We start from the raw sequence: 25,493 nt of genomic DNA, 5'->3' as shown, positions 1-25,493 counted from the left end.
CGTGTGCCTGCCTCCCCGTGCGATCGCCTTCCCCTTGAGGTAAGTTCGACCCCTTCTCTTTCTTTTTCCTTTTTTTTTTTTTTTATGCAGGGCTGCGCCTAGGTGAGGCCGCGCCTGCGGGTGTGGCCGTGCCTAGGGTGGCCGCGCTTGCGGGAGCGAGGCCGCGCTTGGGTCACCGCGCTTGTGGGGCTTGAGGCCGCGCCTAGGGTGGCCGCGCCTGCGTGAGGCAGCGCCTGGGTGGCTGCCACCTGCGGGTGTGAGGCCGCGCCTATGGTGGCCACGGCGTGGGTGTGATGGACCCTCATGCTTGTCCACTCTCCTTCTTCTTGTCTGTGATGGATTTGCTGTTTATACTTTGCAGGTGGTCTTCATTTCATTTTTCTTGCTAGCTTCTTGTCTGGGAGATCGTTGCTCTGAGCAAGTAGCTAGTCTGCTTCATTATTTATCCATGTCATCACCTAATGACTCTGATCCGACTGCGATCGTGGTTGGATCCCTTGAGGAGTCTTCTTCCCCCACGGATACTTTTTCTTCTTTGCCTTCCCCTGTTGCTAGTGAAGGGGAGGAGGAGGTTTCTGGAGATTCCACCCCTAGTAGGGGCCATAGGGCCTCCAGAGCTTCTATTTCTGTTGGTGACCTTAGGAGTAAGTTGGCTTTCATTCCTAGCGTCTTGACTTCTTCGGACTTGGCAGTTCGCATTCTGAAGAAGACCAGTGATTATGACTTCTCAAGGTTCCCTGAGGTCACTACGCTGCTACCTGAGACTGCTATAGTGGCTCGTGTCTCTCCTGAGGATGATGTTGTGGTGACAGAGGAGGGTGCAGTCTTACCAGAGGAGAGTGTTGCTCGTCCGGCTGAGGCTGATATGATGTCTCCTTCTGGATCAGAGGCTGCTCCTCCACTAGATGCCCCCTGATTTTATAGATGTTCTTTCTAGATGTTGACTTTTTGGATGATAACTTTTGGATTGTGATGCTTGCTTTTGTATGTACTTGACTCTTTCTTTAGATGTTGATATGATTTGATCCTTGTCGCTTTGATATTGATCTATGCAATCTCATGTAGTTGGCGGTCCATAGGGATGCCTTGTCTCGGTGGTCCCCGGACCTTAGTGGCATGACGCCTCAGTGGTGGCATAACGCCTTAGGCATAAAGCCTCGGTGGTGGCATAACGCCTTAGGCATAAAGCCTCAGTGGTGGCATAACGCCTTAGGCATAAAGCCTCAATAGTGGCATAATGCCTTAGGCATGAAGCCTCAATGGTAGCATAACGCTTTAAGCACAGAACTTCAATGGTGACATAAAGCTTTAGGCATGAAGCCTCGGTGGTTGCATAAAGCCTTAGACATGAAGCCTCAGGGGTGGCATGTTGCCTTAGGCATGAAGCCTCAGTGGTGGCATGACGCCTTAGGCATGAAGCCTCAGTAATGGCATGACGTCTTAGGCATAGAGCCTCAGTGGTGGCATGTTGCCTTAGGCATAAAGCCTCAGTGGTGACATGACGCCTTAGGCATAGAGCCTCAGTGGTGGCATGACGCCTTAGGCACGAAGCCTCAATGGTGGCATGAAGCCTCAGTGGTGGCACGTTGCCTTAGGCATAAAGCCTTAGTGTTGGCATGTCGCCTTAGGCATGAAGCCTCAGTGGTGGCACGTTGCCTTAGGCATAAAGCCTCTGGGGTGGCATGACGCCTTGATGTAGTGGTAGTGATTCGATTGAGTGGTAGAAGAAGACAAGTATTCCTGCAACATCTCTTTATTTTGAATGAAATTCAAATTGACCTTGAAACAGTGATGTCGTCTACTGCTACTGCTACTGCTGTTATCACTACCACTACTGCTACTCTTGATGGCTACTCTTGATGGAGCTGTTTGCTTCTACTGGTAGTTCTTCTTCAGATGTTCTGAGTTCCAGGTACGATCTACCTTCTTGCCCCCTGGAGTCTTCAAGCGGTAGGTCCCTGGGCGTATCTGCTTGGAGACTATGTCGGGTCCTTCCCAGTTGGGTGACAGCTTCCCTGCCTTCTGTGGCTGTGATGCACTTGCCCTCCGTAGTACTAAATCTCCCTAGTGGAATAGCCTTTACTTGACCCTGACATTATAGTACCTAGCAGTATGTTGCTGGTAGGCGACGGTCCTTAGTAGTGCTCTCTCACGGACCTCATCTATAAAGTCTAGGTTCGCCCGTAGTCCGTCGATATAGGTACGTTCGTTAAAGTGCAGAACCCTATAGGACATGGCACAGACCTCTAGTGGCGCCAATGCTTCAGTGCCATATGCTAGGCGGAATGGGCTCTCTCCTGTGGGTGTCCATACTGTAATTCGGTATGCCCACAGGACACTTGGTAGCTCTTCTACCCACTTGCCTTTGGCTCCCTCTAGCCTTTTCTTGACTCCTTCCAGTAATGTTCTGTTGGTGACCTCCACCTGACCATTGGCCTATGGGTATACTACCGACACAGGCCGATAGTCAATGTTGTAGCTGTGACAGAATGCTTGGAATTTGGGGTTGTTGAATTATTTGTCATTGTCGGAGACGAGGATCTGTGGTACCCCGAACCTGTAGATGACGTCGTCGCGGACGAACTTCTCCATCTCTGTCTCTATTATCTTGGCCAAGGGTTTAGCTTCGACCCACTTGGTAAAGTAGTCAATCGCGACGACCAGGTACTTTCTGTTTCCCGGTGCTGTGGTGAAGTTGCCTAAGATGTCTAGTCCCCACATGGCAAAAGGTATGGGGTTGAGGATTGATGTCAGCTTGGTGGCGGTAGATGGGGTACTGGGGCGAACAACTGACATTGCTCGCACTTCTTGGCATATTGGATGGCCTCCTCTTGCATTCGTGGCCAGTATAGTCCCTGGCGGAGGATTTTGTAGGCTAGGGCTCGTCCCCCCATGTGGCTTCCACATATCCCCTCATGGACTTCGGCTAGGGCGTACTCTGCTCCCTTGGGTCCTAGGCACTGGAGTAGTGGTGTTGTTGCCCCCCGCTTGTACAGTACCCCGTCTAGGATGGTGTACTTTGCAGCTCTCATCCTGATCTTCCTTGCCTCGGCCTTGTCTTCTGGTAAGACATCGTTCTGGAGGTAGTTGAGTAGAGGGTCCATCCAGCTAGGTCCCTCCTCGATCTCGTTAACCTGCTTTTCCTTATACGTTGGCTCATGCAGGATCTCAACATAGACTGCGCTAGCCAAATTTCGGAGTTCCTCATTGGCTAGCCTGGATAGGGCGTCGGCGGCGGCGTTCTCATCCCTGGGAACTCGAACCATCTCGAACTTCACGAAACCCTCGATCAATGCTTGAGCACGTGCAAGGTATGATGCCATCCTATCATCTTTTGCCTCATACTCTCCATTCACCTGATTCACCACGAGTTGGGAGTTGCTCCGGGTGGATAGGTGTGTGACTTGGATGGCTCTGGCCACCCAGAGTCCAGCTAGTAATGCCTCGTATTCTGCTTCATTATTGGATGCTTGGAAGGTGAATCGGAGAGCATATTGGATATGAAATCCCTCGGGGCTGGTTAATATGAGACCAGCGCCGCTTCCCGCCGTATTACTCGACCCGTCCACGAACATGTCCCACGATCCGTGATCCTTCTCTTCGGGCTCCCCTGTTTTTAACTCGATCTCAGCAGACAGGGTACACTCTGTAATGAAATCTGCAAGAGCCTGGCCTTTGATGGTTGTCCTTGGTTGGAACCTGATGTCATGCTCACTCAACTCCACCGCCCATGCTATCAATCGTCCGGAGACGTCGACTTGTGCAGTATCTTCTTCAGGGGTAGGTCTGTGAGGACTATGATGGTATGGGCTTGAGAGTATGGTCGTAGCTTCCTGGCTGCAATTACCAATGCATAGGCTACCTTCTCGATCCTAGTGTACCTGGTCTCTGCATCGATCAGAACATGGCTGACATAGTAGATGGGCCTCTAGACTTTGTCTTCTTCCTTCAGCAGTACTGCGCTGACCGCGACAGGGGTGGCGGCCAGGTAGAGCTGCCACTCTTCGTTAGGTTCTGGTCGCCCAAGCAGTGGTGGGCTCTCTAGGTACTCCTTCAATTCTCCAAACGCCTTCTGGCACTCTTCCATCCATGTGAAATCTTTAGGGCTTCGGAGGTTCTTCAACGTTTTAAAGAATGGTAAGCACTTATCACCTGATCGTGACACGAACCTGGAAAGGGTGGCGACCCTTCCATTCAACCTCTACACTTCCCTGACCGTCCGAGGAGGTGACATCTCTTGGATGGCCTTGATCTTGGATGGGTTGGCTTCTATTCCATGGACTGAGACCATGAACCCCAGGAATATTCCGGACATTACACCGAAGGTTCACTTTGCAGGGTTTAGCTTCATCTGGTTCCTCCTCAGTACTGTGAATGCTTCCTCTAGGTCGATCAGGTGTTGGTTGGCGTCGATGCTTTTCACGAGCATGTCATCCACATATACCTCCATGTTGCTCCCGATCTGCTCCTCGAACATCTTGTTGACCATCCTCTGATAGGTGGCCCCTGCATTCTTTAACCCGAACAGCATGACGTTGTAGCAGTAGTTCTCTTTGTCCGTCCGGAATGCGGTGTAAGACTCATCATCCTCATACATGAGGATCTGGTTGTATCCGGAGTAGGCATCCATGAAACTCAGCATCTCATGGCCGACGGTGGCGTCGATCAGTAGGTCGATCCTGGGCAGTGGGTACTCATCTTTTGGGCATGCCTTGTTCAGGTCAGTGTAGTCGACACACATCCTCCACTTCCCACTTGGCTTTGGTACCATGACCACGTTGCCGAGCCAGGTTGGGAACTTCTCCTTTCTGATGAACCCTGATCGGCTTAACTTCTCGACCTCCTCCTTGATTGCTGCTTGTCGATCGAGGGCAAAGTTACGCCGCTTCTGTTGAACGGGCTTCCTGGTTGGGTCGACATGTAGTCGGTGTTCCGCTATGGAACGTGGTATTCCCGGCATGTCGGAGGTCGACCATGCGAAGACAATCATGTTCGCTTGGAGGAGGTGTCCAAGCCCTTCTTTCTGTTCCTTGCTTAGCAGCGAGCCGACCTGAACGACCTTGGAGGGATCGTCCCGGCTGAGGGGCCATGGGATGAGGTCTTCCACTGGCCTTCCCCTTCTCTCTGTCAGTTCATCTCTCTGGTCACTGACCATGCTCTCTAGGCACAGTGCCATTCCACGGGTATTACCATTGTTCTTTTTCATGAAGGTGGCGTAGCACTCCCTTGCTTTCTTCTGATCTCCTCGGACTTCACCTACCCCATTCTCGGTGGGGAACTTCATCTTCAGGTGAAGTGGTGATATGACTCCTCTCAAGGGTGTCCCTGATGAAGGATACCACGGACTTGACTACCATGAAATTCACCATGATGGTTACTTGTTGAGGGTGTACCCCGAAGGTGACGGGTAGCTCTATGGTACCTCTGATGGAGGCGGTAGCACCTGAGAATCCATGGAGGTAAGTGGGCTCTGGTTTGAGCTGGTCGTCCCCGAACCCGAACTGTCGATAGGCGTCCAAGGAGAGTACGTCAACAGACGCTCCTGTGTCTATCAGTACCCTGTGTACAGGCCGGTTGGCTACCTCCACCTGTACTACCAGGGCATCTTCATGAGGGAAGTTTAGTCCTTCCAGGTCTTCATCCGAGAAGGAGATCACCACCTCGGTCTTGGCTATCTTGCTTGGCTTCTCTGCCACTCCCACAAATCTGGCAAGAGCTTTAGATTTTCTGGTGGACTCTTGCCCCGTCCTCCAAGTATAGTGAGGATAGGAGGTCCCTTGGTGCTACTAGGTTCTGTTGCATCTCTCCGCTCTTCTGGGCGGTCTCTCTCTCGATCTGTTCTTCTTTCTTCTCGTCTCGGTTCCACTCTGTCTCCGTCGCGACCTCTATCTCCTTGGCCTGAGCGGTTGTCACGTCTCCCCTTCACATACTTGTTCAAGCTTCCTTCTCTTACCAATTGTTCTATCTCTCTCTTCAATTGATAGCACTCCTCTGTGTCGTGCCCATTCTCTTTGTGGAAGAGATAATATTTGTTAGGGTTTCGCTTCTCTGGTCCTGCTAGCATGGGTCATGGCCAATGGAGTAGGTCACGGTCCTGGATCTGCATGAGTATCTGGGACCTGGTGGTGTTCAGTGGTGTGAACTCAGGGGTGCTTGCCCTCTCACTTCTCTCTGGGCGACGGTCTGTCCTCCTAGATGGGCGGTCGCTCTTCTCTTGTCGATGCTCTGTCCTCGACCTCTTACCCTCTTTGCGGTCATTAGGTGCTGACCTCTTGTTGTCCTGTGGCTTGGCCTCGATTATTTTTGTTCTAGCTTGTAGTACCTCGGCCATATTTGCAAACTCGTTGCACCACTCCAGGAGCTCTTTCATAGTCCTGGTCTCATGACGTGCTAGGTCCTTGATCAGGTCCAGATCCCTGATGCCACCTGCTAGGGCTGCATGTTGTGTCTGGTCATCCAAGTCTCGAACCTCCAGGGACTCCTTGGTGAACCTGGTAACGTATTCCCTGAGAGATTCCCCAGGGTTCTGTACCACGTTCAGTAGATTGACGGTGGTCTTCTTCTGCTTGACGCTGCTTTGAAAATGGGTGATGAACTGTTCGCATAGCTCTGCGAATGAGCATATAGATCTCGATTGTAGCCTGGAGAACCATGATGTGGCTGCTCCCTTGAGGGATGCAGGGAATGCCAGACAGGAGACCACGTCCGACCCACCATACAGCGTCATCATGCCATTAAAGTAGTTGATGTGGTCATTAGGGTCAGTGGTACCACTGTAGAGTTCAAAGGTGGGTAGTCAAAACCTGAAACGTAGTGTGGCTGACATGATCTCTGCCGAGAATGGGTGTTGTCTAGGTATGGAATGTGTCTCGCCTTTGGTATGCTTCTTCAACCCTTCAAGCTTCTCATCCAGGTCGCAGAGTCTTTGATCGAGCTCCTCGTCCCGTGTTTGTCCCTCACGCCTGGCCGGACGTTTGCTGCAACCCCGTTCACGCTCTCTCCTAGATGTCCCCTCCTGCCTTGAGTGTTGGCGGGATGGTGAATGGTCACGTCGTGATGATCCCTGTCGTGAAGGTGAGGGTCTTTCCTCTCTGTAGGTCTGGCTTCGTCGTGGTATGTGACCTTCTTCAAGTCGTCCGTCGAACACAGACCTCCGGACCGATCTCTGCGGGCTAGACACCCTCACCCTGGGTGTTGGCGTCCTCCCACGTTCTGACCGTGGCGAGAGGTCTCTTGTTCTCCTGGGATGCTGGGAAGACTCCCCCCGTTGTGGAGTGGGCGTTGCCCGTTGCGCAAGTCTCTCTGATCTCATGTCCCTGGGAGATGATCTCCTAGGGTTCGGCTCTTGTCGAGGTACGGACTCCACCCTTGCTGATGGTGAAGTCCTTCGACGGTGAGACATCGCATGCTGTGTCAAGTATTCTCGAAAGAGTCATTGTTCATCGAGGATCTGTCGTTGCAGGTCGTTGATCTGACCCACAGTGGCTGGAGCATTGGGGTCAGGTATCACCTCCACCACCACATCGTCTGCCTCATCATTATTGGGCTCATCGACCACGAACTGGTCATTAAGGGGGATCTCTTCCTCCAGAGGGACATGGTCCTGGTCTTTGGCTCTGCGGCGAGAGCACTCTGGGGGTGGTGATCCATTCCTTGCTCCGTTGTTGGTGGTGGTAGTCTTCCTTCATGCCATTGAATGAATATGGAAGCGAGCTAGTAGCTGTAATGGCTAGCGGCATTCCCACAGACGGCGCCAATCTGTTGCGTCAAGAAATCGTCGAGCGGTCCTGCGAGTACCGTCACCTGCAAGTGGACCAAGGGGTCAACAGAGAGAACCGGTGTGGTCCCGGCCTGGGGCTCTCCGATGCCAAAGTTAGATCTCCTGGCGTAAATAGATGAATAGTGATTATTCAATATGAGATTCTATGTCCCCTGATGGGGTTGTGTACCTTGCCTTTTATAGTAGCGTATGGCGGTGTGGAGAGTCCCAGTTTGATGGCGATTGTGCCGTTGAGTGGATAGAGGCGTTGGGTAACGGGGCTCTATCCTGATTGATCATCTCCCCGCAGGAGGGAGTGTCCTAGTGGTATCAAGATCCTTGGTGGATAGATACCCGCGTGTGGTGATAACGTCCTTGGTGCTTGAATCCGTCTAGGTGACGTGACTTTTAAGCGGTGGCCTAGAGTCCTGGTGGTGACATGAGTCTGTCGTGATACGATTGGGTCATAGATGAGTAGCCCCGATGTTCGTGCACTTCACGTCTGCTTCCACGATGCCGTGCCCGGGTGCAGGCCGTGCCTGGGTGAGAGGTCGCGCCTGGGTGTGGCCGCGCCTGGGTGAGAGGCCGCTCCTGGATGTGGTCGTGCCTAGGTGAGGCCGCTCCTGGGTGAGGCCGCGCCTGGATGTGGCCGCGCCTAGATGAGGCCGAGCCCGAGTGGAGGCCGCGCCTGGGTGAGACCGCGCCTGGGTGTGGCCGCGCCTGGTGCAGGCCGCTCCTAGGTGAGGCCGCGCCTGGGTGCTGGGACCCCGGTTCGTTCCCCTTGGTTCTGGAGCGGGTCGCCCTGTGACACGTGGCGGTCACTGATTGGCCCGGTGAATATTGGATGTATCAGTATTAATTTAAATGAAAATTGTTTGCAACTAGGGAAAGAGTTGGACAATCTCTACATATGGTTGTCACATTGTGTGTTAATGAGAATGGTGATTCCAAACACAAATTTGATTACTCACAATTATATTTATCGAATTAAATCAATTGAGAATCTTGAATGGAATACTATTAGATGCATTAAGAATACAATTCTTATATATGGTTTAAGATTATCTAAGAAGTCTTGCAATTAAATATTATGTGTTTTGGTGTACTAATGGTTGACATCTCCCTGACTATATACCAATACATTAGATTCATGATGTTTATCTGTAAATAAAAAAGATGTTCTCCGCATATGGTGAATATCTTGAGAGAAATATCTAATTGTGATTGGATTGAAATTTTGAGCTCGATGACATGTTTTGTAAATAGTTTATAACATAATAGATTAGCAGGTTACTAGGTGAAAAGGAAGGGCAATCTAAGTATTTAAAAAAAAGGCGGTAGAAAGAGATGTAAAAGTTTAAAAGTAGGATAGTTCGATAGTTTTAGTAAATATAGGTTAAGTGTAGGGTAGTAATACTGTACTAGTAATGCCCCTAGATTACAAAAGAAAATAAAAGAAAACAAAAAAAATTTTAATACTTAAAAAAAACCTTTGACCACATTTTTATATGATGTCAGACTTTCAACTATCAACTTCAAAGAATGGGGAAAGTTTTTCTTCGTCCTGTGGTGAAGGTAATATATTTTTTTTGGTAAGAATCGAAATCATCCTTTATTGTTGTGCAATACTTTCACAGCACCGATCGAAAACCTCGATCAAGAGATTCTCCTTTCACCGTTGGTCAAGAAAAAGTCAACCCTTTAAAGTAATTTGTAGATTTTTTTTCATTAAAAGAAAAAAATACTTAAGAGGTTTCCACCTACATGTAGAAGGCTACATGGTTTCTTACTTTCTCGTGGGAATATAAAATGGAAATAATGCAATACAACCAAACTGATAGACGGTAGTGGATACCACCTATATAAGTCACATGCCAAAATTGAAATATTACTTTAATTTTATGGCCCAAATCACATTATAACTTTTTTCTGTGTTATTCTAAGGTTGGAAGAATGTTGTTTTCACTCAATTTTTACAAAGAATGTGTTTGTCTTTTTTTATACCCACAAAGGTGTTATTTGTTTTTTTATTTTTGGGAAGATGTTATTTGCCTTTGGACTGAGTTTTCCTCAAACTACTGCAAATTCCTTCACCGATGGGCATCATTGTGCTTTTGCGGATGAGAAAAAATAATGAAGTATATTTTGGGTCTCCAACAAAAAAGACAATAATAATGACCCTAGATGTGTGGGTGTTTCCTTCGTCATGTGTGATAGAAAACTTTTTTTGTTTGTGTTTTTGTCAAAATTGGGGTGAGACTTAAATTCCTAAAATTTGGAATTAAATCGGGCGAATCGATTCAATCCTTGTCGTTCTAGAGCAGGCGATCCAATTGGTGCTTTTAGGGTTTATGTGGAATCTAGCTGATTCCGATCAATTATCAATTGATTACGACTGATCTGGAACGAAATCGGATTGATTCGGCTAGCCCCAATTCCATGTTTTAAAATCCTACCCCAAAACTGACTTAAATTTTATTGAGGAAAATTTACCTCCACCATGAGAGAAGAAAAACCCACGATTTCACGATCATTAATACGCCTTATAAGGGACAAGTTGGAAAGTACCCCTACCTACCTCATTATGACATCTTCATCCCTCATCCCTCTGACATTAATGCCCATCATGAAGGAATACTTCCAAGGGTGTAAGTTTGACCTTATGAACTAGAGCCCACCCTGAGCTCGAACAAGGTTTGGGCTGGGTTTTTCAAGCCCAAGGCCGGATCAAGCCTGGACTGAAGCCTCAGGTTGAGCCCTAGCCTGGCCTAGCTGACCCTGATTATATAGTTATATATTAATACTTACATATTTCGTTTAAGGCTTTAACCCTTGAGGATTATTTTAAAAAACAATTGACTCGATGATGTCTTATTTTTATGTCTTTTTTTAATACATATACGAATACAAATGACAAAAAAAACTGCTAACGAAGGTCAAATTCGAATCCAACCTGGCTCGGCCGTGATAAAGGTCAATTAAGGCAAGACTGATTTGGCATCTTAAAAAACCCGGCCCAATCTGACCCTATTTCATCCTTTACCAGGGTTGTAACAATAGGGATGTAAATGAATAGTCCAAATCCATTTCCATATCCATTTAGCACTATCCAAATCGATTCGAAAGCTAAACGGATGTGAATACGAACAGGCTATAGCTATCCTAAAAGCTATATTTACATGTAAACAGATAAAATATCCAATCCAAATCCGTCTGAAAGCTAATCGGATGCGGACACGGATATAACACTATCCGAGCCGAATTCGATCCGTTCACATCCCTAATACCACCAATTTATTTCTTTAAATTTATTTAAGCCATATATGTTCCAATAAAAATTTTAAAAAAAAAAAGGCAAACTTTAAAAAGAAACAAATTATTAAATGTAAAATCTGAAGTGTCGAAGCAACTCATGAGTTGAGTTGACTCTGACTCTGTTCCTTTAAAATTTAATGCACGTCAGTGTGCGCTCCGCCTTCAAATTTTTAATAAATAAATAAAAAAAAGTTACCATACTCGGTTTCAACGACCCAGTCGTGAGTCGGTGGGACTCGGAGACGGATGGATTCCATTATTAATAAGATTTCAAGCTTCCAGGAAAACACGTAAAGCTGGATTAATTAAAAATAAAAATAAAAATAAATAAGAACGAAAATGGAAATTTCTTGTTCTGAACCTTTTTGCCTTCATATAGGGAGACATAATAGAAGAGAACCTTCCCAACCTGACTTATAATATGGGCAAGATCTTAACCGTCCAAACATTGGAAATCCCGAAATTGAAATTTGATTTGTTGGTTCACGTTTTTCTATTTTTTTTTTCTCTTTCTTTTAATTTTCAAAGATTCCAAATAAAACTCTACTAAAGTCAACTCGGAATCTGGTTTATGGGGATATTGTTTGGACTTTTGGGTCCCTCACAAATTAAGTTTTTTGGTTTATAGTCAATCGAATATTTTTGGTCTATGGACTTAGAGGGGTTGAAGTTGAACGCTTGAACTTGAACCCATTTGTAGGTTAGGTTCCAAGTAAATGTGTAAAACTGGAAGCCTTCACTGACATGGAAGTTTTGTTTTTTTGATAAAAATAGAACTATTTATTAAAGCGTGTCCAACATTTGGAATCTAAATTACAAAGATCAGATAATCAAGGAATGGAGATAAGCCAATTTGTCCTACACGTTAAATTTAAGTCGCGTCTATAATACTCAAAAATGAAAAATAAAAAAAGAGTATTTTCAGTTTTTTTCTTTTTTCTTTTTATGCTTGAGGTATCAGAAATAAAATGATATAATATCTAAAATTTGAAATAGTATCAGAGTCAAAGTGAAGATTCAATGATAGAAATTTTTTTTTTTAAAGAAGATTTTAGTTCTCACGTATGTTGTATGCCCGTATGGTGAGGAAGATTATTGGGGATCTACATGAAAACAATGATTCCCATTAGGTGTCAACAACTCAATATAAAAACTTATTTTTTGGTAAAAGTATAAAGACTTATAAGGTCTTAGGCAGTCTTTTCTTAACGGGTAACTTTGTAAGGGTGAACTCTACCCAGAATCCCAAGAGAGAAAATATTAGGATTGTTAGACGGGCAATACATTCAAGATGGAAGAAAGTGTTGTTCAAAATTCAAATGGCCTTAAAACCATTCGATCTTTTTTAATTGTGGGTAAGAGATGGATGGCCAAGATGGACGCAAAATCCATTATGGGTGGTAAGCAAAGTTCAAGGAAGAGGAATCGACAATGGGATAGATCTTCGTTGATTTCGATTCAACCAGAATTGTTCTAAACCCTAGAACTTAGTCAATTTTTTAATCATGAATTATTGGAAGTGTTCATCTAAACCATACATGATAACATATGTAACAAGGGGAATGGATTACTTATCTATATCAATGGCTACAAATCGCTATTGATAACATTAATCTCAAGCACCATACATGTTGTCACGAACTCGAAAAACTATGAAAATACGTAAGGAATCAATAGGGTTGAGTCGCTACCATCGATCATTTTCTTTAAGATTGTAGACGGGGGCTTCCTACAGTGCAAAATCAGATTCTTGCGAATTAGGCTCCAAGATAATACAACCCCTGACAAGCCCATACAATAGAGAACTAGACATTACACTCGCTTATTGAGCCACATTGGGATGCGCTTGTGCTCAACAACAAGAAAAAAAGAATTTCAATAACTCACACAAAGATACTTGAAAACAAGTAAATCAAACATGAAGTATAAAAGAGAGTAAAAGAGCATTTCTAGAATGGATCTAACTAGTCTCAATGGTCACAGTAGTAACCTCTATATATAGAGGAAAAAGTGTCCCTTGGGCACACCCATTCAAAACACCCCTTACTTCAGTTATAACACTTGATCTTTGCAGGTCGATAGCAACAGACTCCTCCCAATGGTCATAATGACTAAGAAACAATGCTTATGAAAAACACCAACCGACACCCGTCAGTCAACCGACTTCTCCCAATGGTCACAATGACTGAGAAATGATGCTCGTCAAAAACACTGACTAGCACCGGTCGACCGTCGATCAATTAGGAGACACTATCTATACATGCATAAACTTGTGAAGAATGAAAATCATACATAATAAGAGGAGTTTTGAGTCTTAAATTCATTTTAAAAACCTTAAAAATTGAACGAAAAACGGAAGAAAATGGTGGTAAATAAATTTGTTCACCAAAAGACTCATTTAAAGGAATTTCTTTTGTGAAACTAGTTCTCAGCCTCAAACCAATATGGTGTGTCATGTGTGGCCCCATACAATCAATTGCAAGGTCAAGGGCTATTCGTGAATTGTGTGGATGAAATTGGTTTATAAGCCCCCGCAAGGTGGAGGCTCTATTGAGTCTTGACTCTTGACCTTCTAAGTCTTTACTCTGGAGAGGTTTGGTCTGGTGGGTCCCATATAAACATGGTACATGCATCACTTAGCTTCATTTTCAAATGAAGGTAATTTCCCTTCATCCACTGCCAAGGAGGAATTTCTTCACCGATCGTTGTGGGTATTGTGTTAGGGACTTAGAACTAATTCTTAAAAACTAACATTTAAGTAGAGGATGTTCGAGTATTTATGTCTCATTCATATCCAATGTGAAACTATTTTTTCACATTTCGCATGAAACCCCAATATATTGCATTTCGTACACAATGAAGAGTAAGGGTGTCAACATAATCGGAAACCGTTGGACCACCTCAAGAACCAATCAAACTTGAAATAATAGCCCTTTTGTCTTTAAACAAAGAGGGAGGGTTTTCATGTAATCTCAAAACCCAGTATTCGGTTCTCCTCCAGAATCCAGTCATGGTAGGATTTTGAAGATCCAGCCCAGCAAAAACAAGAGTGTTTGGGTCATTTTATAGGCGAACCCCCTATGAAATGACCAACCCACGCCCCCCTATTTTTATTGGAGGAGAGCCAGGTCCCAAAGAGGTTGGGTTTTGGGATTTGGGAATTGTAAATGCAGTTTTATTCCAATAAAAGGGTTTCAAATACGACCGTATACCAAGCACGGCCATACGTGAAACCTTTTACCTCAAAGGAAAACGAAAAACCTTTCTAATGAAGAAAAAGTCTGTGTTCTTATATGTCAAAGAGGAGGTTAACTGGATTTATATGCTTATTTTCTTCTTCATCGTCATCATCCAACATCCATCAGTTCGGTGTCATTTGAATGCTATTCCGTTTTCAGCTTCAAATTCAATCCCACCAATTCATTTTAAGTCTTTAGGGTTTACTTTCTGGTTCGCATGCTCATGCTCATGCTCATGCTCCTTAAGGGGGAACCAAAGTTTGGTTCAATTTCTTTGTATGTTTAGTTGAAAAAGGGTCTGTTTCCACATACTTAGTAATATAAAATATAAGAGAAATGTGATACTTGGTTCTTTCCCAAAAGTTCCAGTTTTCACTTTCAACACGGCGTGTTCTGTTTTCTCCAACTTACCTTTTACTTTACTTTTGGCAAAAGGCTTATGAATGGGTTTAACCTTTTGAATTATTCAAAAGGGTATACCTAAGCCAAATGGAAAGCTGATATAGACATTTTAATAATTGGGTATCTAGGGAATGATTTGGATCGACCACTATGTATGTTGGCAGGTGGACCTCATGGTTTTAAAACGCATCATACCAAGTAAGAGATGTCATAACATATATAGATGATATCATTTTATGCACCGACATTTATGTAGCTTGAGACATCCAGCTCTCCCCCCCAACCCTGGCCAACCCACATTGGGATCGTGGAAACCTTCTCTCATAAATTAAGGGAAAATGTACATTGTACTAGGGGCGCATAGACACATGGGGGTGAGCAAATTGACTGCCCTGCCCCACTGAATGATCGAAATGACTGCTGTGTCCTGCCCCATGTGTCTGGGTGCAGCCTACTACGCTCCAGGGCAGAGAACATCACCCCATAAATTAATTAGTCAAAACAGTCAAGAAAAACAAATTATCATATCAGAGGCCAGTTAGAGGAATTGCCCAGTTGTGGAGTTCTAAACTGCTAACTCTGGAAATTCTCAACAGCATAGGGGTCACAGCTCCATGATGAACCAGTAGTGGTTCCATAGCTTAGCTCCGAAAAGGCTCATGGCCTACAATTTCTCACACCCAGACTTGACTTCTCTTAGTATGTGCCAATCATGGTTTTAGTGCAGAGTATCGAAATGGGTATCGGCAACACACAACATCGATATGATATCAATACGACATCAGCCTGGATTGGTTATATCGGACAAAATTACTCCTGAAATTTCTTAAAAAATGAGTTTTTTGACCATTTTACCCCTTGTCCATACCGTGCTACCGATACGGTATCGATATCTGGCAATACGATACCAATACTTAAAACCCTAGTGCCAATGCCATTGAGGCCAATAATCTTAAACTCAGTCACTCCTCAAGTTTACCAAGTGATAAAAGTCCAAGCCAACATTTCAAGCAAAAAGTCTCCACTGTTCCAAAGATGAGAAATCCTAAAACCTCAAGATGACTTCAGCACAGCTATCTTGCATGGGTAGCAAAAAATGAAGAAATGGGTAGTGTCCTTATCTCCTAGATCAATAGTCTAAACAAAGGTCAGTCAATATATAAAGAGGTCCATGGCTTAGATGACTTCAGCACAGCTCAAAAGGTGCAAGCATCTATTGATAGGTTACGCTATACATAGATAATGAAACAGGAAAAGAAAAACATGAGCTCATTGTCAACTTTTAAGCTATCAAGCTATGAGGATATTCCATTTTCCTAGATGAAAATAGCAAAGCTTCATGGCCTTGCAGTAGGGCTATATATGTCAGCTAAGGGATTCCTTGCTCCATATGCCTTCAATTTTTGTCCATCTTCTTGCAGTTTGTTCAGGACAGCAAAACAATTCTACAACTAACAGGATCATGATCTATAATGTTGCACGCAGAGAGCTTTGATATCTCAATAGTTCCTTTTCCAACATCGCAGAAATAGAAAAGGGAAAGAAGAAGAATGGAAGAAAACAAAAAGGTTCAAGTCTGCTTACTGATATATAACCATGTAAAAGAGATGTAATAGGCCAAAATTTCTCTCTACCAGTTTCTCCCCATCTCAAGTAACAGTTTGACATCCCTCCACCCAATTTTAGAAGCATTCGTGTGCAACAGCAGACACATATCAATGCCCAAATAGAGTGCACCAAAGACCTCCAGTATAGATTATCTCCTTATCCCATCAAGCCAAGCCACACAATAAACCCATACATATACATATATACACATTCTTAATGCATTCACTACATAGAGATACTGGTAACAAAGTTTTTTCTGTGGACATGAAATCAACGCAGGCCACACGTGCACGTACACATGCAAAAAAGAACGGAAATGAAAACACCATTAGTGAATGCACATATTAGTAAAGGAAATATCATGCATGTTCTCGTACCTATTAAGCAATAAATATGTTCTTTTTATTTCCCTGATACAAAAGAAGTACTGATGTTGAAACTACAGATTCATGCATGCTTACTTTCATAGATAACTAACTCTTTTGAACATGCACAGATTTGGGGGGCCATTGTCATTAGTTTAAGAGCTCAATCAAACTGTAACCAATGTTGATCATGATATTCTGATCTAAATGATTTAAGGAAAAAGGTTCCGTGCACAGCCGTGCATCACACGGTCCTGTCCACCCTCTCACATGAGGCCGTCGAAATGACAAACCCCCTCCCCCTATTTACAAATTGTAACCCATTCCCTCTCTCATGTGGCCGTGCATGAAAACTTTCCCCTAGATAAGATTTCCAATTTTTCCCTTCATTGGTTGAGTTGAAAATGGTATTGAAAGGAAATAACAGGACCAAAGTATAATACCCTACTAAATGATATTAGAACCTCAAAATCAATTTCATATTGGTGTATTCTCCTTTTTCTTCTCCTTTCCTATTTTGTCTATCCCTTCTCCTACCCTCCCCCTCCCCCCAACTTTGTCCTGCAATGATAATTCATACACAATGCATGTATGCAAGCAGATAGGATGACAGGAACTCTTCTTACCTTACAGCATTCCTTTGAACAGCAACAGGGCTACATTCTCTATTTCTTCTTAGTCCATCCCTCCTGTAACCAACTGAAGCAACAAATCCTATACAAATTACATGGTGCCTCCAGATCAGATCTCTCATTCTTCTTCTGCTTCACAACCTTTAAATAGACTTTCTAGCATCTGATTCTCGAGAAATCTTTTTACTATCTTGCTGTGAAGGTGATGATGGAGGACTGTGTTTCAGACTGATGTGTGCCTCTGGTTTGTAAGGTTGAGATGACAAGTATTCCAAAGCAACAACAACATCCCCCATCAGAGGCCGAAAATTCGGCTGCTCTTGAAGGCACATCACAGTTATGGAAATTGCATGGTGCAAAGAGCGAATGGGAAAGCGGCCTTGCAGCAGGGGGTCAACCAACTGAACGAACTTCCTCCGATCTTTGAAGTAGGGACGGGACTGAAAGGGAGGATTCAAATAACAGTAAGAAAATAGAGTTTGGATGTATACAGCTAGTTGATGCCATTGTATTCAATACTCTAGCTTCCTGGTCACATTCAACATTTATTACTCCCTCTCTGGAGGTTCAAGTGTTACAACTGGTAATCCTGGGGAAAATCGTGGAATGGTCAAGATTCTAAAGAATTAGGAATTTGCCCAATTGGAACTTATTAGACAAGAGGATGTTTACATTTTATATTATTCAATCCCTTATTCAACTATAACAACTGATCAGCCTTGAGAAAGTTGTTGACTAGACTTCTGGTCAAGTTTCCAAATAGGAAGTGAAAACTTGCCCAAAATGAAACTTACTAGACATAACAAAAGTTACAAAGTAAAAGGTTAAAATAGTTCCAAAAGGATGAAAAGCCCACTTATCCAGAAGATAGCTGAAAAACCTAACCATCAATACATATCAATTCCCTCGTAGTTATCCAGGATTTCTACAAGACTGCTTGTTATAGAAATAGGGATCAAGCGCTTAAAAGACATGGGTTCATGTAAAAAGGAACAGGTATGTGCAAGATATAAAGGGTAAACTCAAGATACCCATTTTGGGTTTGATTCTCACTCTACTTTGTGGATCACATATTATGTCACATTCCTTTAGGGATCCCTGAGTATACAGAAGTGGATGCTCACTTGAAAAGGTGAAGTGAAAGTGCAAGATAAAATACAAGAAGGTGCTTAGCACCAAGGATCATGTATAGATCAAATTGGGTTTACCCAACTTGTGGACTGGATCTTGGATGGCCTAAGCAGAAAAAGCCATACAGACTGCATAACCTTTTCTTTTCAGGGAGAAAGTGTAAATCTCACCAGTCATATGTGTGGCCTCTAATCAGACATCGGACATGAAACCGTATATTTAATTGCCATCAAATTATAAGCTGTAGATGTGAAATCCAAAGAGGAATACTATACATTTGGATACTTTCCACTGTTGCAGTTCCAGATTGACTACATATGTCAACCATTCATATGGTTTAGGTTGAAACATATATAACTATCATCATGCTTGGGAGTTTTGGCTGCCGTATATTCACTCAAAATACAACTAGTTCAACAATTAATAATACTCCACACATGATAATAACTTTATGAGATCTGTCATAGTCAGATATCACAAAAAGGAAAAGAACAAATGGAGAAAAAAGCTGGGGTAACTCACCCAAGAAACCAGATTCTGCTCTGCATGTGCCTTGGTGCAGTCAATTGCCATTCTTCCTGTGATCAATTCCAACAGAACCACACCAAACCCATAAACATCGGACTTGAGCGTCAGCTTTCCACTCATGGCATATTCTGGGGCACAGTAGCCATGTGTCCCCATCACCCTTGTTGAAACATGAGTTTTGTCACCAACAGGACCCAATTTGGCAAGACCAAAATCAGACAGCTTGGGGTTAAAGTCATTATCCAATAAAATATTTGAAGACTTCAAATCACGGTATATAACAGGTGGATTTGCCTTGCAATGCAGATACTCAAGGCCCCGAGCAGCACCAATGGCAATCTTCATCCGTGTATTCCATTCCAATGACTCTTTGCCAGGGTCCAGATCTGAAACCAAAGCAGAAGTGGGTGTTTGATGAAAGATATGATAGAGCTTCATTGCATGTCATCAGAAGGCACCATTTCTTCAATAAGAGAATTAAAATCTCATACCACCCACTTCTTTTTCCAAAGCAGCTCCATTAGCACATCAAGTTATGTTCCAACCACCATTGTTCAACGTAAGGCAGTTTACATGACAACTTTGGAACTATTTGAATATTATATTGTGCATTCATTTTTTTCTTTATCCAACTTGGAAACATGGGAATTGTCCCTTTTGATAGAACCTAGGTTCACAGTTGGTCCACCTGCTAGAACTAAACTACAAAAATATATATCGTCTCATGTAATCAAGGTTTACAGCAATGATATTGATCTTCCATTTGGTTTCATACATACGTCAAGCATATGATGGCCATGAACTAAAACCAATAAAAGTTTTGAAACCTAAAATACATAGACACAACTACAGGTAAGTTCATATTTTAGGAAAAGATTATAGAATAAAAATAAATTAATGCCTTATTTTACTGATATAAAAAGTCTTTTGGTACAAGACGAAAGTTATAGGAACAGTCCATCATGATGCATATACACACACACACATGAGAACCAGAGAGGAAAACATACAATCATGGAATTCCAATATTCACCCAAAAAAAAAAAATATTCGATAGACAAGTTAAAAATATCAGATATCATCATTTGATCACTGGGCTGTATAGCTTACAATTATAGTACCTTTCCATATATCTTCCATTTGAACTAAACAAAATAGTTTTGCTAATATAATTCATAACATAGGGGAGTTGGAAGTATTATTGGTTAATAAATGCAGTTCAAAATATATAAAATGTTTTTTTAGTGTTTGAGCAAAATGGCTGTGATGAGCTGAAATGCTTCAATATAACTTTAATATCCATCTAGAGTTAGTTGCTTGCTCTTGTGGATAGGTTTGTTGTCAGAAGTCAGAACTTTTGCAAATAGACAACTTTAAGTGAAAATACCATAAAAATCAGCGCTTTCAAATTGTTAGGACAAGGACTTCAATTAGAAATGGAATAAAAGGCCAATCAAACCCTTGTTAAAGTCCATAACAGTCTCTGTTTGTAAGTAAATAAAAATGTACAGTAAATAGAGTGGGCCCTTTAGCATCATAGCATGTACCAAGAGCTTACAGGGGGGAAATAAAGAGCATCCCAGTGCACGAGGTCCTCGTTACTGCAGGGTCTGGATGGGGCAAATGTATGCAGACTTACCCCATGCTTCGCAGGAGAGGATGTTTCCAAGTTTTGAACCCACAACCAGGTTGCAATAGCGCAACTTAACGTTTGCAACTCTGATCTGTGCTGAATGTATGATCCACTGCCTTCAGCAGCAGACCTGAACATTAAAAATTTACTAGACAGCACTCTTTTGTTCAAATAATCAACATAAGACCTATCTAGTGGGACAAGGTACACATTCGATGCAGTTTAGACACATAAATGCCAAAGGTATTTGTGGGACTTGCCTAATAATGGTCCATTTGAGTTTTGGACCCACCATGAAGCTATGTGGCTCATAAGTCTACCAGGAGCTGGATCTACAGTCCAAGTTCTAGGCCCCAGTATAGTGAAGATATGTTCCAAAGAGTGGAGTTCATGGAAATAAAGAAAGGAAAAGGGTGTTCAATGGAGAAAGAGAATCATCTCAGGTAATGGAAAGAAGAGTCTAATAATAGTTTGCCTAGTGCGTTCCACTTCTCCCATTAATGGGGTTCAACCTAGTGACACTTTTCCAGAATGAGAGCTACTAATTGTAATGGAAAGGCTGAGATGATGGATTGGCTCTATGTTGTAACGTGAATGCCCTCTTTTCTTTGTCTTTCATTTCTTTCATTCTTTAAAATAAATTATTTTATTAGGGGATCTAATGACTGAAATTTATGTCCATATCCATATGGAGATCTTCTATCCCTTCAGAGGGCCTCTCAGTTGTTATGGACTTCCTACAGAAACAAAACTCTGACACTGAACCCTCTGCATGATGAGTTCAAATAAATCAAATTAAGAACTAATGAACTAAAAACAACCACAGGACAGAACCACAGTGAACTAGCTTAAGAAAGCTAAAGGGGTAGAAAATAGAAGGTTCGATATCTACCAAACCAGCCAACCGATGGGGCTAAAATTAAGGTCGAAAGTTGGTCCTATCTTGCTGGTATCGTATAAATAAATCCAATGGTTAAATGAGAAATAATGGAGGTGGACAGAAATTAGAAACTTAGTGAAGACAAAAAAAATAAAAAAGTTACTAAAACATGAAGAACTCCCAAACTCCAAATCTGATGGTGCTGCAACTTTGGACAGATGTAGTCCTAAGAGAGAAGAACATCATATCCAAAATTGGGTTTGATCCAATGATAGGAAAGGCTGCAATCTTTAAGACAAGACTGAGAACACATGTGGACAGAAACTGACATGCATTAACAGCAACTTATAAATAAGATTAGTAGAACAAGGAGAGAATATAAACCAAAATAAAACCAAGAGATTGGAAGCAAAGGTTTAGGAATCGAACTCAATAGAAGAGGGTTTCAGATCACCTTGATCAACATCCACACACTCGCCTCGTAGCTTGCTCAAACTGAGAACATTATGGAGAGAAAAGAGGGGGAAAGGGGGGGGATATGACTTGGCTTCACCAGCAAAGCCTATGGGAGGAGTCACCCCCATCCAACGTAGAATTAACCATCTAAGGTTGTTGCTGTTTCACCACAGTAGCATGTAATCTCCAAAGAGAACAAAAGTATTCCATTAGCACAAAATTGTTGGGAGGGTCTCCCTTCTCTTGTATTCAAAAAATTAAAAGCATGAATAGTCTAAGAATAGTAAGTCTTAGCTTCCAAGAAGATCAAGTTGCTATAACACAAAAAGGAAAGAGACAAAACCAAAATAGAAACTACTAAGTTTCAATTTGGGCTTTAGAATTGGCCCAATACAATAGCAGATGGCCAGAAGTCATATTTGATGATACTTATTTTGTTCAGCTGATTATGCTATTTATATCATTGGCCATTTTTACTTCTTCGCTAAGTGGAGATTCTTTCCTTGCTTATAGACAATGAATAAAGAGGTCAGATATATATTTCAGGAGAACAGGGAGCTGGGCCAATTAAATTCACTTTTCTCCTCTTTATCTCTTACATTTACTTCTTCTTTTTTTCCGTCTGACCAAGCAGATCTTACAACTCTTAAGAGTCTGGTTTAGCATTTCACTGGGTTACAATGAGATTTTATCTCTAATCACTTTTGTGTGTGTTTGTATTTACGTGCACATGGTTGTGCATGTGTGAGTTTTTTTTTTTGGAACGGGGTGTGTGTGTGGAAGTGGAAGGCAACCCTGAACTGAATCGATCAAGAACATTAAAAGAAGAATAAATGAAGATAATATCAATTCAGGATTTCACATTTTTTTTTACGAAGATGGAGTTAAATGGAGTTTCTTCACTTGAGAGTTTAATGTGGTACCCTCTAAGTTTATGTTCATGTACAAGTGCAACAAAAGAAACAAAAAACATTGCAGTAAATAAGAGAGTGAAGACTACTCAACAAACAAATCAGTTAGATATCCAGGAATATTGAAAATAAAACTACCAAAGGTGGAAGTATGTCTGCTCCTACCGAACAAATGATCCTCTAAACATCCCATTGGCATGTATTCGTAAACTAAGAGCCTTTGATCTCCATCAGCACAGTAACCAATCAAGTTGACAAGATTGGAATGGTGTAGAAGGCTCAACATGAGAACCTCCACAATGAATTCCTGATTCCCCTGAACACCATTTTGATCAAGTTGTTTGACAGCAACAATCTGCTCATCAAATACAAGACTCAGAATAAGATCCACTATCCATAAGTAAAATTCCAAAATATCAAGAACCAATTCAACCTGAAACAGTATCATGGAAGTCTACAGTTCGATCTGTGTGAGTAACTCAATGTTCTTTTAGAAAATAGTTCGAAGCCATAATGAGGAACCATAATTCGACATAAAAACTTTAGATGGTGAAAATTTCTTTAGCACTTTTCACTGATGAAAAATAAAGGAGTGGGCGTCAAAGTCGATGGACTTGCCTGGCCTGTGTCTAAGCGCCCTTTATAAACCCTTCCGAAGCCCCCTTCCCCTATCATATTATTAGGCTTGAAGTTTCGTGTTGCAGTTGCAAGTTCACGAAATGTAAAACTACGGGCAGCAGTTGATTGGAAGCTTCCTTCCCTGTTACGTTCTGCATATGCAAGCAGAATTTCAATAATAAAGTAGAAATCACTATAAGTAAAGGCTCAGTGAAATCCCCAAAAACACATTCTCGGAATCAAATGTGGAAAGAGAAGAGAAGAGAGAGAGAGAGACCAGAAGACTCAAGAGAATAGCGAGAGTTGGGTCGAAGGCCGTTACTGTCTTCAATTTTGCTTATGTCCTTTCTGCTAGGACTTATACAAGAAAAGCAACTCATCTGTATAAAAGAAAACTGCAAATAGGAGAGGAGAAATAACAAAGAGAAACCAGACCCTAATCTAAAACACCCAAAACCAAACGAAAAGAAAATTGAAAACTCAATTGCTGCTGCTGCAGCGACAATGTCAAGGTCAGACTTCAGAGAACCCAAACCCACCAGACAGAATCTCCAGTTTCATCACGAAAACCAAAGATCGAAAAACAAAAACCAATGAAAAACCAAAACTTTAAACCGAGATTTTCTTAATTACGCCTATACAAGTATACCACTACTATGAACAATAGTGAATCAGACAATGCAGAAAATTAAAAAAGGAATAGAAATCGAACCAGAAAAAAAAAGATTTTTTGACTAAAATTTTATAGAAATCAGAACTAAAATAGCGCAGAAGGCGAAACCGCGTTTTTTAGTTTCTAGTACAATCAGATTTGGAGGTGAAAGAAATGGTAGTTGACGGTGTCCCACGTATGGTTTTCTGCTATTTTCGGAGACGGTTTTGAGCCCCAGTTTTGATGCCAGATTCATCGGCAATCTCTATCTCTCTCTTTCCTTCTTCTCTTCTTCTTTTTCTTTCTATGGGTCTCTCTTCTTTCTGTTGTGGGCCTCTTTCCCTAATTAACATGGATGATTGTTGCAGGTCGCTCTCCATCAATCTCTCTCTCTCTCTGTGCTTCGTTTTCCTTCGTTTCTGCATTTAAACATTTCCGTTGGATGTTAAGAAATTACCTTATTACCCTCTCTTTTTTCATCATCGTCGTTGGACCGAACCTCCCAAAACTCCAAACTCGGGCTGGTTCTGAACCGGTCCCAATGTGCAGCCTGTTCGAGAACTGGCTCCCGGCTGAACCGTCTATTTTGGTGATTGGTTCACAAAATCCAAATTTTAGTCGATCCAGCTCCGTCAATCTCTTTCCAAGAACTAGGGTTAGAGCATATTTGGGCCAATTTTGATCGATTCTTCACTGCTCCAAAACAATTTTGATCTCCCGATTGCATAATTTACTTGTCAATTTATAGATCGAAATCAAAGCATAAGTGCCTTAAAAAATTATGGATCGAGTTTTCCTTAAGCCACGGTGAAGGGTAATCCCTTGACTACAGTTTTTTGATGGGTGGGAGAAGGTATCACACAACGGTGGGAGGGTATGTTCGACTATTCATAAATAAGGGAGGATGTTTTAAGACCCTATGATGGTGGTTGAATCCCTCCCAAATAGTGTTTCTATGCTTATTTGCTTGTTTCAATTCTCAAGGTGAAAATTGGTCTACATTGAACCACCTATTCCCATATGGGTGTCAAAACGGTCGGGTTGGAATCGATATTTGGTGTGCAGTGGCCCAAATTGAAGTTGAGCCACGTTTCAATGAAAATTGGTCTCAATCAGTTTCCATTTTGGTTTGGTTTTTATTAGATTGACTTAGTAAACTCTTATCGGTCCATCATCAGGTTGGTATCAATTCGATTTCGATGTTCTGATCGGTTCAGGTCGGTTTTGGTTTTCTGTATCGATTTCTAAAAATCCAAGTCCAAAACCGGATAACAGTTTTGGTGTGATCTGATTTTGGTCATGTATTCGGTTCAACCGATTCGGATTGGGATTTAACACCTCTTAATGCCATATGGTAAAATAGT

The 25,493-nt window shown here is 42.5% G+C and overlaps 1 protein-coding gene across 2 annotated transcripts; it reads right to left on the bottom strand.

Annotated features, from left to right (window-relative positions):
* Positions 1 to 16,268: 16,268 nt before the first annotated feature.
* On the bottom strand, positions 16,269 to 23,975 carry LOC122660092 (probable serine/threonine-protein kinase PBL21). Of its 2 annotated transcripts, XR_006332618.1 has the most exons (6): positions 23,755 to 23,975; positions 23,478 to 23,629; positions 23,025 to 23,214; positions 18,974 to 19,365; positions 17,315 to 17,760; positions 16,269 to 16,579 (listed from the first exon to the last, which is right to left on the bottom strand). XR_006332618.1 is itself a non-coding variant. In XM_043855269.1 (5 exons), the coding sequence occupies exons 1-5, from the start codon at positions 23,855 to 23,857 to the stop codon at positions 17,464 to 17,466; spliced, it is 1,134 nt and encodes a 377-aa protein (XP_043711204.1). In that variant the 5' UTR covers positions 23,858 to 23,975; the 3' UTR covers positions 17,314 to 17,463. The 2 variants fall into 2 exon arrangements, 1 of the variants encoding a protein (XP_043711204.1); XM_043855269.1 differs by lacking the exon at positions 16,269 to 16,579 and having other exon boundaries at positions 17,314 to 17,760.
* Positions 23,976 to 25,493: the final 1,518 nt, after the last annotated feature.

Source organism: Telopea speciosissima, chromosome 4, assembly GCF_018873765.1.
Source record: "Telopea speciosissima isolate NSW1024214 ecotype Mountain lineage chromosome 4, Tspe_v1, whole genome shotgun sequence".
Taxonomy (NCBI): Eukaryota; Viridiplantae; Streptophyta; class Magnoliopsida; order Proteales; family Proteaceae; genus Telopea; species Telopea speciosissima.
The sequence above is the reverse complement of the archived record's forward strand: the minus strand, read 5'-3'. Positions and strand labels throughout refer to the sequence as shown.

Bases quoted from the DNA above. Each gene is read 5' to 3' on its own strand.
- LOC122660092 (XM_043855269.1), bottom strand. From the start codon at position 23,857: ATGAGTTGCTTTTCTTGTATAAGTCCTAGCAGAAAGGACATAAGCAAA. The intron at 23,215-23,477 runs GCAAGTCCATCG...TTTGATGAGCAG, and splicing joins GGCGCTTAGACACAGGCCAG to ATTGTTGCTGTCAAACAACT. The intron at 19,366-23,024 runs GTAGGAGCAGAC...CTTTGGTTTCAG, and splicing joins TTTAGAGGATCATTTGTTCG to ATCTGGACCCTGGCAAAGAG.